This window comes from Portunus trituberculatus, chromosome 14 (genome assembly GCF_017591435.1).
Source record: "Portunus trituberculatus isolate SZX2019 chromosome 14, ASM1759143v1, whole genome shotgun sequence".
NCBI lineage: Eukaryota > Metazoa > Arthropoda > Malacostraca > Decapoda > Portunidae > Portunus > Portunus trituberculatus.
This window is the reverse complement of record NC_059268.1, coordinates 20,508,345-20,526,421: the sequence shown is the minus strand read 5'-3', so window position 1 is coordinate 20,526,421 and position 18,077 is coordinate 20,508,345. Positions and strand designations below refer to the sequence as shown.

The 18,077-nt window shown below is 43.1% G+C and overlaps 1 protein-coding gene across 1 annotated transcript in view; it reads left to right on the top strand.

Moving 5' to 3' along the window:
- The window catches only part of LOC123503813 (E3 ubiquitin-protein ligase HUWE1-like), a 41,538-nt gene that overhangs the window by 9,046 nt on the left and 14,415 nt on the right, over positions 1–18,077 (top strand). The window contains 27 exon segments of the mRNA XM_045253851.1: positions 205–550; positions 669–1,112; positions 1,960–2,187; positions 2,325–2,601; positions 3,012–3,241; positions 4,313–4,903; positions 5,017–5,218; positions 5,512–5,663; positions 5,866–5,997; positions 6,124–6,447; positions 6,596–6,763; positions 7,021–7,406; positions 7,605–7,845; positions 8,357–8,534; positions 8,897–9,219; positions 9,630–9,845; positions 10,142–10,291; positions 10,562–10,719; positions 10,845–11,068; positions 11,170–11,303; positions 12,822–13,007; positions 13,448–13,592; positions 13,701–13,976; positions 14,408–14,570; positions 16,760–16,889; positions 17,388–17,517; positions 17,819–17,965. Coding sequence (XP_045109786.1) covers positions 205–550; positions 669–1,112; positions 1,960–2,187; positions 2,325–2,601; positions 3,012–3,241; positions 4,313–4,903; positions 5,017–5,218; positions 5,512–5,663; positions 5,866–5,997; positions 6,124–6,447; positions 6,596–6,763; positions 7,021–7,406; positions 7,605–7,845; positions 8,357–8,534; positions 8,897–9,219; positions 9,630–9,845; positions 10,142–10,291; positions 10,562–10,719; positions 10,845–11,068; positions 11,170–11,303; positions 12,822–13,007; positions 13,448–13,592; positions 13,701–13,976; positions 14,408–14,570; positions 16,760–16,889; positions 17,388–17,517; positions 17,819–17,965 — 6,281 coding nt within the window.

Genomic DNA, 18,077 nt, shown 5'->3' with positions numbered 1-18,077 from the left:
TGTTTATTGATTGATTAGTGAAGTGATTGGTTTGATGAATTGATACTGGTCCTCATTTCACTCTCATGGTGTAGCTCATATAGTTTTGTTAGATCTTGTTCAATGCATGTGTGATCTGGTAGTTGGACTGTGTGTGTGTGTGTGTGTGTGTTGTCATTTGTTTTTATATCCTTGGATGTGGCTTATTTTTTCTGCATTCCTCAGAAGCACAAATGACAACTCAAGTGATGAAGAAGAGGAGGACGACGAGGAGAGGGACGGGGGCGTGGCCAGGCTGTCTGTCACCACTGGCCAGCGGGAGGACGTGGCACTCTCAGAGACCACTCCGGGGGAGAAGCGACCGGTTCCCCTGGTTGACTATGTCCTTAATGTCATGAAGTTTGTGGATGCCATTCTGAGCAACAACTCTACTGATGATCACTGCAAGGAGTTTGTCACACAGAAGGGTCTTGTTCCCCTACTGGGCATCCTGGGTTTGCCCAACCTTCCCATAGATTTCCCAGTCTCTCAGGCTTGTCAGTCTGTGGCGTCAGTGTGCAAATCTATACTGGTAAACAAATGTCAGAGTTGATGTGTACTGAGATATTTCTTTATTTTTTTGTTTATGGAATGTTCATAGTATTTGCTGAATTGAGATAAGTGTTCAATAATTGACATTTTTCTTGTAGAACCTTGCCCATGAGAGTGGAGTTCTTCAAAGAGGACTTCACTGCCTCAATGAAAAGCTTGAGGCCTTGGCTCCCCTGCACCAGCCTCTGCCTTCCCCAGGAGGCTCAGTGCTGCTGCGGGAGCTGGCCTCAGCACCCAGTCCTGGCGAAGCCACAGCTTTCCCACAAGCCACTCCTCTGCTGCACACGCTGAGTGCTGTCCATGCCTACATCATGATGCTGGTGCATGTGTGCCGCACAGGACAGACAGAGATCAGGCAGTTATCCATCAACCAGTGGGGCACAGAGCTTGGTCTGAGGGTGTTGGTAGGACTCACCCAGCTGTACACCTCCCTTGTCTGGGAATCCACAGTGCTTCTGGCACTCTGCTCTGATGATGCCCTGCCTGCAGGCTGCCTCTTTGGCAAGGAGGACACTGACAAACTGCTACCACCTGACCTGAGGGTGAGTAAAGAGTTGTGAGCTTATGGTGCCAAGTTTAACCCCTTCCTCGGGAGAAACGAGTATACTCGTTTTCACTAAATGTTCCGTTTTCAGTCGTCGACGAGTATACTCGTCTAAAATTTTACCTTCAAAAACCAGCTACAGATGTATATATTTGTTTTCACTAAATGTTCCGTTTTCAGTCGTCGACGAGTATACTCGTCTAAAACTTGACCTTCAAAAACCAGCCACAGATGTATATACTCGTCGATTCCGAGCCTTTCTAAGCCACTCTTCATGTGAAACGAGTATTCTCATCAAATCGTACGCCTGGCAGAGGCGACAGGGAGGAGCGGTGAGATATCAAGGACGCTCTTACTAGACTTGCTCCGGCAACCACTGTCGTCGCATGGGTGTTATTTTCATTCATATTACCACTTATTTTTTGTATATTCAAATAATTTACACCCCAAATGTTTAGTTATGAGGAAGATGGCGAATATGAATCTTCCCTCAGAAGCTTGAATACTACTGATGACACTGCCAGTTCATCAGACAATTAATATTTCTCGGCAAGTGAGGAGGAGGAGGGAGGTGAGGGGAGAGCTTGGAGTTTATAGGAAGACAAGTTAACTTGTATATGTCTACAAAGGTATCTTCAAAATAAAAAGTTAACCACAAAAATGGAGGACAACAGTAATTACAAGCTGTTTTCATAATCAGCATGAAAAATACTATATAGAACCAAAATAAAAAAAATTAGTCTGAAAAAGAAACGTTTTTAACTAAAAGATTGTTGGGGAAGGGGTTAAAGTAATTTTCTTGAAATTAATGAAGGAAAGTTTTGATGAATACCTTGTGTTTTCAGTCTGAGGATGGCAGCCGAAGTGAAGCAGTGGCAATGGAAGTGACAGAATCTGACATCAAGGGAACAAGTGGGACCGGCACACCACTGGCTGAGGACAGCAACACAGAGAGCCCCACAAGACAGCAGTCTGCAGCCACACAGCACCAGATGAAGCTGATCAAGCCACTTTTGTCTTCAGCTTCAAGACTGGGCAAAGCACTGGCAGAGCTTTTTGGCCTCCTTGTCAAGGTGGGTTGTGCTGCTCATACCAAGCCAGAGTTTTCTCAGTGGTGGACCAGTTTGTAGCAAATCAATAGCCATGCTTCATTCTGGGGCTGTGTAGGTTTACACTACTGCATGGAGTAAAGGAAGTGTACCTCTTTCAGCTGTGTGTTGGCTCTCCACTGCGTCAGCGAAGGGGACAGCAGGTGGCCACTCCCATCACACCTCCCTCGGCATCAGCAAGGGCTGTTGCCTCAGCCCTGGCCCATCTCTTGTATGCTGGGCTGTCCTGGACTCCACCCCCGGCTTCTCCTGTCCCCAAGTTCCGCCTCACTTTCCTCATCTGCTCCGTCAGATTCACAAATCCCATGCTTTTTGATGACAAGAAAATGCCATACCACCTTATGCTCCAGTACTTTGTGTCCTCCCAGGGTCTCAGAGGTAGGTATCCTGAATTTGTAGTCCTGTGAGGGTTTATATGTAGTTTAGAAAGTCTTGTGCTTGTCGAATGAAGAAAGGAAAGGTGAAAGTAACTCTAGAAATACTATCTGCACGTATAGGTAGAAGCCGGGATCAACATTTGTTAGCTCACTTGTCACCTACTAACAACAATTAACTTTAATGACTTCAGTACCATGATGCGTTTTCATGTTTATTCTGGTTACTATTCCGTGATTTGATACAGCTTCAGAAACTTATGCCAGGGTTAAAATAATGAAGATTCTGGGCCATTAATCTTCTCACCTCCATAGACCCTTTCTAATGTCAATAAAATGGTCTAATCATACACAAATCTCAAGGTAAAAATGTGTCCCAGTACTGAAGGGGTTCATTTGCACCATTTATTCCAGCCTTCTTTGACACCTTTGAGTGGGCCATCAGTGCAGGGGGGCAGGATGGCCTTGACTCTGGTGAACTGCCTGAGGGAACCGGAGAGTTTCTGGACACCTGGCTGTTCCTGCTGGAGAGGCTGGTCAATCCCCGCACAATGCTAGACTCCCCTAACTCCCTGCCAGCCAAGTCCTCTCAGCCAGGCTACCAACCATTCAGCCCTCTCAAGTTCCTCATTCACATTCAGAAGGTGAGGTCACAGTCTTTCAGTTAGTTTTATTAATGTCATCAGTGTGTGTGTGTGTGTGTGTGTGTGTGTGTGTGTGTGTGTGTGTGTGTGTGTGTGTGTATTTACCTAGTTGTAGTTTTACAGGGTCTGGGCTTTATGCTCGTGTGGCCCCGTCTCCATATCTACACTTATCCAATCTTACTTTAAAAGTATGCACACTCGTTGCAGACACTACTTCATTTAAACTGTTCCACGCCTCAATACATCTCTGCGGGAAACTATATTTTTTAATATCTCTCAGACATCTTCCTTTTCTCAGCTTTTTACTATGCGATCTTGTGCTTCGGATGTCATATTCTTCTCTCAGGATCAGTTTCTCATTATCCACTTGGTCCATTCCGTTGATCAATTTATAAACTTGTATCAGGTCTCCTCTCTCCCTTCTCTGTTCCGGGGTTGGTAGATCCATAGCCTTTAGTCTCTCCTCATATGTCATCCCTTCAAATTCTGGAACCATTCTTGTAGCCATTTTTGTAGCCTCTCCAATTTCCTTATGTGTTTCTTTTATGAGGGGTCCACACTACTCCTGCATATTCCAATCTGGGTCTTATTATAGTACTTATCAATTTCTTCATCATTTCTTTGTCCATGTAGTGAAATGCTACTCCAATATTCCTTAGCAAATTATATGTTTCTCTAAAAATTCTATCAATATGGCTTACTGGTTGATTGTTTTCTTCCATCGTCACTCCTAAGTCCTTTTCCTTTTTAACTTTCTCCAGTTCTACTCCATCTTCCATTTATAGATTCCCACAGGTCGTCTTTCACTTTTTCCCATTTCCATGACATGGCTTTTGTTCACATTGAATTCCATTTCCCACTTCTTACTCCATTCCCAGATCTTATTTAGGTCTTCTTGCAGTATTTCACAATCCTCCTTTTGCTTTATAACTCTGCACAATTTCGTATCATCTGCAAACAGAATTATGTAGCTGTTCACTCCTTCTGGCATGTCGTTAATATAAATGAGGTGTTTTATTTTGCTAAACATATCTATATCAGTGTGCACATGAAGCCTTTTGTCATTCACAGGCTGCATTTGGAGCTGTGATGAAGCTGTGGAACAAGAAGCCACTGAAGTCGTATGGCGTGAGGATATCGGAGTCTGTATTGGTGATCCTGTGCTCCATCATCAAGGGGGAAGCAATCATCAACGAGCGTCTTGCCAAGGAAAAAGAGAGCACCTCCACAACCATCACCACCACTACCACTACCACAATTTCCACCACCACCACCACCACTGCAGCAGCAGCGGCAGCAGTAGCAGCAGCAGCAGCAGCAGCAGCAGCTACCATTGCCACTACAGCCACAGCCACTTCTAGCACCAGTAGTAGTGGCACAGCAGGTGCAGCCACACCTGCTACTACCACAACCAACACTGCGGGAGCTGCAGTGCCTGCCACCACTAGTGCCCCTCCTTCTGAGTGGGTCACAGTTCCACCTAGAGACACCACTGGTCAGGCTGCTCCTGCAGAACCTGATGTCAACCAGCAGCACCTGCAGGCTCTAATGGACATGGGCTTTGCCCGTGAGAGGTGCCTGGAGGCCATTTCCCAGACCCACACCCTCCAGCAGGCCACTGAGTACCTGCTTATGAACCCGCACCTGGACCCGTCCACTGGGGTGAGTAACAGGCCCCTGTGTGGCCAGGAGGTTGGCTGGTAATATTAGCAGTAACATGGCTTAAATAAAAAATTGTGTTTTGTTTCTCATGACATCCAAAATGGTGTTATCAGGTTGGAGGCGGGGGAGACATGGAGCTCATCGAGGAGGACCAGATGCTTCAGGCCATTGCCATGTCTTTAGGAGAAAATGTACAAGTATCAGGTACTGGCAGCACCAGCTCCACCAACCTCAGTCTTCAGTGCAGCACTCCAAAGGCTGCCACTGTTGCCACCAAGGAGATGGATGACGACCCTCTGGGCAAGGACACACTGGGTCAGTCGGAAACACTTCCCTCACTAACTGATATGCAAGATTATGTATTGTCTGGAAAATTATAATTAGAATGTGTTACTGAAGGAAGTTTTTCTTTAATATAACTGGCATTCGCAATACTTGATTATGATTTCTTTAAATTTTAAGAAGATTCCTCCAGACTCAGTGATTTAAGACCTATAGAGTAGTCTTGGGATGAAGAGATATCAGGTGTTTTAACAAAAGTCCAAAGAATGTAGATGTACAAAGTTTCCCCGGCAAATAACTTGACTTATTGTGGAATCTTTTAACAGATAAATTCAGTGAACATGTGTTGGAGGGTTGTTTGAGTCAGCTGGATGTGCAGCCCCAGATGGTGTACAAAGTGTGTGAGCTGCTGACAACCTGTGCCACCCGCAATGGTGTGCAGTGGAGGGACAACATGCTCACAACACTCATCAATGAGGTAAGACTGTTGTGTGTGTGTTGAGTTGTGATTGTGTTACTTTATTGAGGATGATTGAGCATGAGGCTATTGGAGGAGGAACAGATTAAGTAAGATGAGTATTAAGGAAAGGGGTAAAACCAGTTCTGAGTAGATTACAATATACATAAGTAGATTATCTGAAGAATGTTTCTTTATTGTCATCTTGGGGCGGCATTTACAGATTAGCAGCCAAGCCGAGCAGCTATTCACCATCAGCAGCCTGTCCACGCAGGAGAGAGTGGACCTGCTGTGCACCTCAGTACTGGCCTCAAAATTTGCTGTGCGACTCCACCTCGTGACTCTGCTGTTTGAGGTAAAAGAACAGTCCTTTTATTAGCACCAAACTTGGTAAGGAATGATTCAACCATTAAATGTCTTGTGTATGCTGTACACAATGTATAGTTGCATCTGTATCATTACTCATTGTTTTCTGTGCCAGGAGATGAAGACAGGGTGTGCAAGAGCCATGGAGCAGGCTGGTCTGGTGCACACGCTCACTGACCTGTTCATCTTGACACAAGGTGTACTGGCATCTGCTTCCACCCTCACCCCTACCCCAGCAGCTCCAGCAGCCCAGGCAGCCCAGGCAGTGCATGCCTCCCCACAGACAACACCACTCCATGCCAAGGACAAGGAGAAGGACAAAGACAAGGAGTCCACAGAAAGCTCAGGGACTCCTAAGTGGCTCTCTCCGGGTCTTCTCTTGCTAGATCTTTATGAAAAGTTAGCAATTGCAACTAAAAGGAGAGCAGCTGTGAATAAGGTAAGTATTGTTACCAAACTGGGTCTTAACACTGATGTAAGACTCAACCCAGTGAAACTTAAAATATGATAGAGAAGGGAGTGACCTACAGTTCCCTCTTAGGTATACAAGAAGCCTTTGTAACACTAACCTGCCTTTACATCTTTAGATATGCAACCATGTGTGGAAGTGGTTTGACATGAGCACTCAGAAGTGGTGTGCTTATTCAGCGAGCAACAACAAGACTATCAATGATGCCTACTGGTCAGGTGAGGCAAGCATACGCATCATCAATGGACGGAGGAAGTACACCATTCAGTTCCACTCCATGGTTCAGGTAAGACTGTTGTCAGGGAAACAGATCAACAATTGTGACTTACAATGAAATAGAATAGAAGTACATAGAAGGTACAACTTAAAACTTAACTCAGCATCACCAACTCATTAACTGTGCCCACTAAATTTGTAACCCAGGGACACATGAACAAACAAATTTTATATTGTTGTTGTGATTCTTGCCAGCTATCAAATTACATAATACAAATAAGAGTTTTAGTGATGTTTAAAGTTATAATGAATATTCGTGTTTCTCAGGTAAATGAGGAGTCAGGCAATCGTCGTCCAGTGATGATCACCATCAAGGACAAAGTTATTGCCGAGAAAAAGAAAGAACTGGCGACTGCTTCAGCCAGCAAAGACAAGCCAAGCCAGGCTCCAGAGGAGGACAGCGCAGCAGCTGCCGCAACTGATGAAGACAAGAAGGCTGGAACAGATGGGCAGACCGCTGCAGAAGCCTCTGGAGGTGGAGTGGCTCCGGCGTCAGATGATGCGGCCAAGGCAGTGACGATGGCCGGTGGAGAGGAGAAGATGGAGTGTGAAGATGGCGAGGAAACGAGTGGACCAGCAGCTGCCGAGACAGCCGGTCCTGAGGTGGTGTTGGTTGAAGGATTGACTGATGTGCACCAGGAGTTCATGATCAGGTAAGACAGGAAGAGAGAAAGAGAGAGAGATGGTAGTTCAGCCTTGGACTGATTGATGGCTTGGTGTTCATAGAATGATTTTGACAGAGTGAAGGCTCCATGGTGACTCAGACTACACAAAAAGTCTCGTTTCAGATCCATGAAGGTAAATGAGACAGTAGTGTCAGGTTGCATGGTGTAACTGTTTTCCTCCCACAGGGCATGTGTTGGATTCATGAAGCTTGGAGTGGACCCAGACACCCTCCACGCTCTGATGCGATTGTGCTTGCGCATGACCAGAGTCTGGGAGAATGCCTGCCTCTTTGCAAGCCTGGGTGGTGTGCGCACCTTGCTGTCTCTGACCGAGGCTTCAGGCTTTTGGGGTTTCCAGAACCTGGCAGCCTTGTTGATGCGGCACGTGTTGGAGGAGCCCGCCACTCTGCGCTACACCATGGAGAAGGTCTGGCTTAGCTTGTGTCCTTTTGTACTTTTCTGCTGAATATGTATTTATTTGCATTACACACACACACACACACACACACACACACACACACACACACACACACACACACACACACACACACACACACACACACACACACATAGTTAGGTTAAGCATTTATAGTTCATTGTTTTAATGGCCCCCCCCTGGAAATTTTCAGTGTAATTTTTTACATTGCCAAACTAATAAACCGTATATTATTATTATTATTATTATTATTATTATTATTATTATTATTATTATTATTATTATTATTATTATTACACACACACACACACACACACACACACACACACACACACACACACACACACACACACACACACACACACACACACACACACACACACATGTAATGATGATGAATATTGCTATTCTTATGACAATAAAATTTAGACCACAAAAACACTTACAAGTATGAAAGATACTCCACCTACACCCAAGTGACAATATGGTGGTGACATTACAGGTTGTGCGGTCGTCTGCAAGCAACAATTCCATGTCGGGCACAAAGGAGCTGCACTACCTGCTGCGCATCCTTGCCCCCGCTGCCTGCCGCCACCCTCAGCTCTTCATGGAGATCACGCAGCAGTGTCTTCGTATTGACCTCAACATGACGCTCAAGAGGAATCTCATGTCAACCAACAGTGAGTGGAAGCTGAAATTTTGTTCGTGTTCATCATAATCCATATTTACTATTTAACTGAAACGAAATAAAAAAAATTCTAACGTGTTTTGAAAAATTTGGCAAAAATTTTATAATGCCTGAAGGAAAAATGTCTGACCACAGACTTGTTCAGTGTATGTCAGAGAATCATATATTAAAAAGAAATGTTTTCAATCAAATGTATGAATAACTAGTTTCAGTTTTTTTCATATCTTGAAAATTATGTATGTATTCAAACTGCACCTTCTCCCTCAGTTACTAACCAGTTTTGAATATATTTATTTGTACATTGTTTTGTGCGAGTAGAATAGATATTTCCATTGGCTGTGTTTTGTACTGCAGGCGAAGACAGCATCCTGATGAAGAGCGTTGGGGGCAAGAGTGTCGGCTGTGTTAGCGGCAGCAGTACCTCAGGCAGCTCTGGTCCTCCTTCCGGCATGACGCTGAGCTCAGAGCCACAGAACCTCATCCATGACCTCTTAGAAGCCCTCACCACACTGAAGGACGACGCCGAACCAGCCTCAGGTGGTGGAGCAGGTGCCACGCTGGCTAGCACCACACCCACCGAGGAGAGGAACTCGTCTGCCTTCAACACGCGTCGGCAGGTGTACCTCTCCCGCTCCTCCTCAGCCAATGACATGGTGGTGCAGGAGACTGATGAGCAGGTTAGAAATGTAAATGCCAATTATTTTGTTTTTTTTAATGTAAGATTGTACATTTTTGAGACATGAAAATTTACAGCGTGTCATTATTTTTTTTTTCTGACGTGAAATTTTTTTTAGAACAATTTTTTTTTTTTTTTTTTTTTTTTCAGAATTTTGTATTTCAAGGGTTACATTATTTTAGGCATAGAATAGAGACAATTCCTTTACATCCATTCGTCTTTGTTACTAGATTATCACTGGAAATTCTGAACATTGAGTCTTGAACTTTGATTTCTGACTCTAATTCTTTTCATTTCCCATTTCTATATTGTACTTACTTTTTATGTATTAAAAAGGGATGTATAAGTTTTATTTTAATAGGGAAAAGATTTTATGCTTTTATTGAGCCCTTTTGTGTTTGCTTCCATCAGAGTCCAATGGAGAGTGACTCAAGCAAGGTTCCTGGCTCTGATGGGAAGGGTGCTACTAGTGATAAGGTGGATGAAGCAGCCAAGAAGAAAAAGCCTCTTCTTTCAAAGTCACTTATTTGCAAATTCTTGGCTGAGTTTGTACGTTCCTATGCCGGATGTGCCAAACTAGTCACTGAACACCACTACTCGGCCGGAGCAAATGAGAAGATCACAGAGGTGTGTAGCTCGCAGGGCTGTACTTAGAGTGGTGCATCTGTCATCACTGGCAATGGCTGTCTCGAGTGTTCTGTTCCTTGGATAAGCTTGCATTTGTATTTTGACTTGTATTCTTGTATATTTCATTCATTCTTTGTACTTTACTTATTATTAAGATAAATCCTAATGCATTCACAAACAGTATTTCTTATGATTGATTGCTGGCTTCCTCAGGTTACTGTTTTGTTTTTAGAGTGATCACAAATGAGGTACATGATGAATTGTGATAATCTTGTTACTATTCTGTGTGTGTCCAGGAGTGCTCTGCACTGGCATATATGCTGGACCACTTGGTGTGCAACAGCTCGGCCTCTGACAAAGACACGGCTGGTCATGTGCGGGTCCTTATCGCTGCTCTTGCCTCCTGCAATCATGCGCCCGACGCCCAGACCATCTTGGTGACAGAGGTAGGTGCTTTCACTTCACCTGTGTCATAGACAGCAGATTTGTATGTGGCAGTGACTCTTCCTACAGGAAATGATCAGTTCCATTGTACAGAAATTATTAGTGGCTGAGAAAGAAATCTATCTTAATATGTAACAGATCCATAAATTCTTGTATATGACTTCATGTAGGACTGTAGTAATAATAGATAGATAAACCATTTTTATGCTGCTTCACTTAAAGCCAGTTGTTCATCAGGAAGCGCTCCACTCATCCTGTTTATTTCCCCACAGGTGAAGGCTGCTCTGGGACGAGCCACAGTCCTTGTAGAGAGTGTGGAGAAGCACAGTCGCATTCAGGCGCTGGTGGGGCTGATCTGCATCATGATGGAGGCCTGTCCTGCACAGCTGAACCAGCCCCACAATGTGTGCTTCAAGCAGCAGCAACATGGGTAAGTCTGACTCCTCACTCACACAGAAGGAGGTAATGACAACTGGTTATACTGATGTTTGTGTGCAAGCTTATATTGCCTCGTGCATGTGTACCCTTCAGTGGCCACTTCCATTGCCTCGACAGAATGAACAACATGATTCGCGTGATGGTGCGCAAGGGACTGGTGACAGACCTGGCCCGCATTCCCCACAGTCTGGACCTCTCCTCCCCCAATATGTCACCTACTGTTAATGCAGCCCTCAAACCCCTGGAGCTGGTGTCTCGCATTGTCAACCTGCCCTCGTTCATGCCCACCTCGTCATCCAAGAAGAAGAACACTCAGAGTGATGATGCCCAGCAGCCCATTGGTACGTGTTGCTCTCTTCTGCAGGAACTTACTGGTGAAATGGACCAGAGCATCTCAAAAGAGCAAAAATGTTAGTAGGTTGAAATACTTGTCTTCCTGCAGGTACAGAGACGACAAACAGTGAGGCAACACGAGCACAGGGCGACGACAACATAGAGGACACGGAGAACACTGAACATGACATCTCAGGAGCAGGAGAGAGCCTGGAGCCCACCTCTGAGGCACATCTTAATGAGGTAACTGGGAAGAAATATTGATGTCGGACTTCTGGGTGTGTGAATTTTAACCACATTTTCTTTCTCTATCAGTTTATTAGTGGTTTTGGCATTTGGGTATTGTGTAGAGATGTACCGATGCATCGGAATCGGCGATATTGGCCATTTTTTGGGTATCGGTATCAATACTTCCGATACCTAAAAGGAATTTACTACTTAGTGATATATTCGATATAAGATATTGATGATACCAAATTAATATAATACGGCGTATTAAGTTTCCGTGGTGATTACCGTATGTCATAAAATACTGTTTTCTGTGGTAATAAGCCACAACATCTAAATTGGACGTGTATGAATTGCGTATAGGCTGAACTCCGGCATCCTGTCACACGGTCGGTCATGAGTCACCACGCATTCTCACTGTCTCTCAGTCAGACGCTGCTCCTCCACCCACACAAAGTTCACACAGGTGAAAAGCTTATGTTTTTGAACTATAATCTAAGAATGTCAAACTTCAGATATTGAGAATCCAACAAAATTATTTGGTATATATATATATATATATATATATATATATATATATATATATATATATATATATATATATATATATATATATTAGGCATTTTGCATTATTGTAAATAACAGCATATTCTTATTTGATTTATAATTAACAGTGCTAGTGCTAGCCTTTTCCAAGATATCATACTGGAATAGGTGGAAGCTCGAATTATATATGTATATTAATTTTAATGCAAGTTTAATTTTTGAGTTACTTGTGTTAACCTAAGGATGTAAAAATTCCATAACTAAGAAAGTAACGATTCTGTTTTGTAATCATGTGCATTGTGTATAATTTGTTGCATATTAATTATTTAAGATCATAGCAATACACTAGAAATTTAGAATAAACTAAACTTTTTCCTATTTAATTGAAAAGATTAGGTGAAAGCTCATTTTTCTGAATTGGTCTACTAATGTCTAATGAATTGATATCAAAGGATGTCAGATTTAATTAAAGAGAAACATACACAACAAAATGAGTTTCTTTTGCTAATATTTTGTGTCTGTTTTACAATTTTAATAATTTTAAAAATATTTTTGATCGCCAAAATATCATCAATAAAATTAATAATGAAAATGCACAAGACCAAGTGGTCGCTAAAGGAGTAAGAATTTGAAATAACTGACAAGAATCAGAAGACTGAGAAGATATTCATTCCAATTACTGAGTAATTTACCTTTGCAAATGGCTTCAAAAGCTTCTAGAATTGCTCCTATTTCACAAACGTTCTCAGAAGAACTTACAGCATCCCCCAAAACAAAGCCTCCCATCTGATAACGGCCATCCACCAACTCATCCTGGTGTCCACTGCAGTAATCACTATAAGTAGTAGTATCGGTATCGGTAGTAGTATCGGTATCGGCCCAATTAGGTGGTATCGGTATCGGAATCGGCCAAAATTTTGGTATCGGTACATCTCTAGTATTGTGGTGTACATATAACACATTGTGACCCCTCGTGTTACACTCCAGGATGTCACGCTGGCGGAGGGGATTCTGGAGCACCTGCTGGAGGAAAGCTCGGGTGGAGGTGGCCGTGTTCAGCCCGTTCGAGACACAGTCACCACCACCGTCACCTATGTCATTGACCGTGATGCCCCAATGGACACTGATGAGACGCTACATGACTCTCGTATGGTGTCCCACTCTGACAGCCAGGTACGTTTGCTTTCTGTTCTATATCTTCAAGGTAGACAAAGGTTGGCACACTCACTCTCTTTCTAGACCTGTTGTATTTATTTTATTTTCTGTATAAAGCTGATTCCTATAGTAAAGTGAGGACAGGAGGATTTTCTCTTCTGTCAGGGTCAAGAGACTAAGATGTTAATGTGAGTGAGGCTAAATGTACAAGTTGTGTGCCTTGTCTTTAGCTCTACATTTTTCTCAGAGAAGACAGCCTCAGAATGTGTATGAGAGTGGGGTGAATGAGGGTGAATTTGAAGGTTGTACGAGTGTATGACTGTGGTGTGAATGAGGGTGAATTTCAAGTTGTGTGCCTTGTCTTAGCTCTGCATTTTTTGAGGGAAGACAGCCTTGGAATGTATATACATGTATTTGATTTCATAATAGTAACTTGACCAAATATTCTTGACCCTCAGTTCCTGGATGAGGCTGAAGATGAAGCCAACGAGGAGCAAGAAGATTCATCATCAGAGTCATCAGAGGAGAGAGAGGACGATGATGCAGATGAAGACGACAATGACGAAGTGGAGGAAGAGGAAGAGGAGGAGGAGGAAGATGGACGTAAGTTGAGTGAAAGTAGAGAATGAAATGAGTATATGTCCTGATTGAGAAGAAAGATTGATGAACCGTTCGGACCAGTTAGATAAAAGACGTGAATCTTGGCCACAGCTGATGACGATGACGAGGATGTGGATGAGGACGAGGAAGGGTCAGTGTTTGATGAGGGGTACGAGGACCTGGAGGAGGAGGCCTTGATTCAGCTGCCAGGCGACCGAGACTCCGACGACATCATAATGCTGCCGTCCTACCAGCAGTACATTGACACCATCGACACCATCATCTTTGGGGAGCGTGTGGATCGGGTGGATAGAGTCTCCCTTCACCACCATAGTAACTCCCATGAAGATCCTTCCTTTATGGCCTCAACTCCCAATGCCAACCCTAGTGAGTGTCAACCTGTGTGCTGCTGTCTTGTCTGTGCATGTCACTAATTGCTGAGTTTTACCATTAGTCATTTGCACATCTTGTAATTTCATAACTGGGAGGAAGGAAGAGAGAGAGAAAGGAAAGAAGTAAGGAAGAGAGAGAGGATAGAACACAGTAAGGAAAGTATATGAGTAAATGAGAAGTATGGATGTTAGAAAGTAGGAAATGTAAAATTAAAAGTAAATGGAATTGCCTTGTCTGTCCACATCACTTTTACATGCTAACTATTACCATTAGTCAGGTTTGCACATCTCGACATCTTATAATTAGGAAAGAGTATTGAATATTATAAAGCTGCAACTGATCAACTCTTTTCAGGAAGTAATACCATTGCAGCTCGCTATTTCTTGATGATTACTGTAAAACTTACCACTGCTTTTCATTTCCAGGTGGGAGCAATGCTATCCCGACCCACCCACTATTCCAGAACCCACGTGAGGTTCCTACCACAGCCAGTGCCCGCCTTAACAGTAGGCCAAGTCGCCAGCGCGGGGTGCTCAGGTACCACTCTGTCGCCCCACGCACCCTCACCACTGACACCATGCTCCAGAGGTGACCTGCACTCCTCATAACAGCTTTGTCCCTCCTTCACTCACTTCTCTTCCCCTCTGCCCTTCAGTAGTGCTGCTTTGTTTCTCTAACCTGTACTTCCCACTAATGTTGCTCTCTTCTTTGTCAGTATTGTTGTTATTCAATCTTGTGTTTCCCAATTGTATCTTTCTTATTTGTTCTTCCTGGTTCTTAGATAGAGTTAATTTGCTATTTGTGACTTGTATCTCTCTCTCTCTCTCTCTCTCTCTCTCTCTCTCTCTCTCTCTCTCTCTCTCTCTCTCTCTCTCTCTCTCTCTCTCTCTCTCTCTCTCTCTCTCTCTCTCTCTCTCTCTTGACTTTAATTTCTGCTAGTATTACTCATTTTTTCTATCTGTTTTCTTTTAATTGGAAATAATTTTTCTAGTTAAGAATTTTTTATAGATATAGTGGACTAATACTTCTAACTTATGGAAAATTACATTGCAGTTACTGTACTTAAATATTTGATTGAGAAGCTATGATTGATTGGTATAGGAAATTGAAGGGTTTGTTGATACCCTGTTTAACATCAATTTTCTTTTTGGCAGTACAGTTTTAAAGTAATACCACATACCTTCAAATTTACTTTTACTTGACTGTGTGGCAGGAGTACAAGTGTGAGTTAATATTGTGCTGAAGGTGCCAGTGGAATGTGTGTCTTGTTGGCTCAGTGAGGGTGTTGTTGCTTTCATTTGTTGGTGTACAAGCCAGTGCACCTTCCTTTTGTGTGGTCCAGTGCTGTGGTTGTATTTCCTGGTGGTGTTGTGGTGTAGGTGTGCATTACTACACTGGAATACTCATAAGTGTTAGAGATACTTGGCTTGACATGGTATCAGGTCTTTATTACTCCTGAAGCATGCATGACATATACTTTTCCTGAGTATGTACTCTTGTATTAAAGGTTCATGTAGGCTGTGTGACGGTGAAGGTAAACCACATTTCCCTAATGGGAATGTAGCATGAATTGAAATCCTCCATACTTATTCCATTTGGAATCTCAGTGAAGCAATTCTATAAGAATGCTTGCACCTTTTTACATTTATCTAATCCCTTCCCATTATGCAACTCATCCTTACTCTCCTGTACGTGACAAGTTTGTACCCTATTGATTTTTGGTACAGTCCCATTTTCATGTAAGTAAGGGTAGTGTGTGCGGCCGGTTCATTGGTAAGTGTGTTTGCTGGGTTATTCTGTTAACAACTCTTAAGACAAAATAGAGCTAGTGAGTGTATACTGTGCATGTTATGTAAACATTCTGGAAGTTGGCTACACTGAGAAAGTAGGCATGTTTATGAACATGTAGATGTTTTGTAAGCTCAACTGAAAAGTACCAATAGTTGTTTATTAGTAGACCTTCACGTCTGGGAGTTGTAGAGTTACACAGAGAACGTGAAACAGTGTTTGTAACTAATGTTAGGAAAAGACAATGGAAAAACACGTGATCTTGACAAGAAATTCTTTTGATGTGAATGATAAAGAAAGCACACATTTCCTTAGAATACCTGTAAGGTTTTAGGTATATGTGTATATGTGTGTGTGCATGCTTGTATGCATGTTTGGATGCACATTTTCATGTGGTACAACACACATCCCTTGCTGTTCTTGGCTCTGGTATGTTTCCTGACCAATGCCAAGAACTTGGGACAGTCATGACATGCTCAAGTAGTGATATCTTGCCCTGGGCCTCTGGGTGCTGCGATCTGCCACAAGTGCACCGTGTAAAAATATTGTGACAAGTCAATTTGATTCAAGTTTTTAGCAAGGGCTACCAAAAATAGACTAGAGTTTACCTATGCCATGTGGAAGTAGAGGATAGAGAGGCTCAAGTGTTGAAGCAGCAGCAGGGGTGATCTGGTATTATTTGCAATCATTTATATTTGGACAAGGATTAGTAAGCAAATATATTTCAGTTTGGCACCAAATCTCATGAGATAGTCTTTGTATTTAAGTACATTATGGAAAATATTGAAACATTGTATATCTTGATGGACCAAAGGTGCTCACAGTCACCCAGAGGACAGGGGCTGAAGGACACTGGTATGATTGTTGCTTGGTTATCTGTGCTTAAGGTTGTTGGTGTTGAGAGTTTGTACTGCTAACAAGATGAATTTGTAAGATGATGTGAATGTGTTATGTGCTGTACTTAACTCTAATATTGCCTCTTCAAACAGGTTACTGGGACCCGGTCACCGTGAAGTTATGCAACTAACGTCCAACCTACGAGATGCCTCTCAGGTGCTCTTCACTAATCCTGATGTCCGGTTAATGCCTCCTGAACCAGATGAGTTTATTGAATTGCAGGTAGGCATATTTTCACTAGATTTACAGATCAGTATCAAGAAGGCCTGCTAGATGGGCCATTGATGGGGTGGTTTTCAAGATACAACTCCAGTTGCTTTCTTTAAAGTGGGAAATGAGAGTGGCAAGAAGGCAAGATAGCTAAGCAGCTGTGGCAAAACACTCTGTGCCTCTTGAATGTCCCCACAGCATGAGCCTCGGAAAAAAAAAAAAAAAACAATTGATCTATTTACAAGAAAAATATCACAGACCTAAAGTAAACTAAGGACCACTTCCATTTGGGACTGATGTGTCCTTATTAAAGAAGAGCAAAGACCTTAACATCAGTCTTTATTAAAGAAAACTTGCCAAGAGTAGAGGCTGCTGTTAAGTGCCTTGTGTCAGGTGATGCCATTCAGTAGCTCTGTCAAACTAGATGCAAGTAAATAGCCACTGTAGGTCAGGAGCAGAGTAAGTGGTGGATGGGAAGAGTATCTGGCTGATCGGTGTTTCTTCTTCCAGGATCACGGCGGGAATGTGATGAACAACGGAGGTCAGACAGCCTCACTCTCCAGCGTGCCCAATGCTCTCTCCCGCTGGACCGAGGAGACCCGGGTCCTGGAGGCAGACTCCATGCACGATGCTGTCACTGGTGAGTGGGCTCAACTGTGGCTGGTAATGGTGTTGAGTGGTATAGGGCAATGTCTTGTACTACACTAAAAAACAGTGGCAGTAAACAGTCTGTTGGTTCTTGCAGTTCACCCAGTTGCTACTATGACAAGTGCCACAGCTCTAAATTAACGCCATTAGTGCTCGAAGGCTGAAGTGTACAGGGTTCTTGGTTTGAAGGCATTAGTCACTGAACTATATACCATCCTTTCAATAAGTAACTATTTCCAAGGGTTGTGTTTCAAGAAATGCATCAAAGCCAAGGTATGTTTCCTCCTTAACAGTTGTGAAGCCAGCCCTGATGGCAGTTCTGGAGAAATATAGAGATGAGGAGCAGCTGGAAAGAGACAAGAAAAAGAAGGAACAGGAGACCAGCAAAACACCACCAGCCTCAGCTGAAATATCTCAGGGTCCTCTCCTCCTTCATAGCAGTAAGTTGAGAGTGCCTTGTATATTGGCAGTTCTATGAGTCTCAAGTGTCTTTGGAACATTCTGTGAGTAATGTGGCTTCCTACAGACCTGAACATCAAATAATTTTACTCA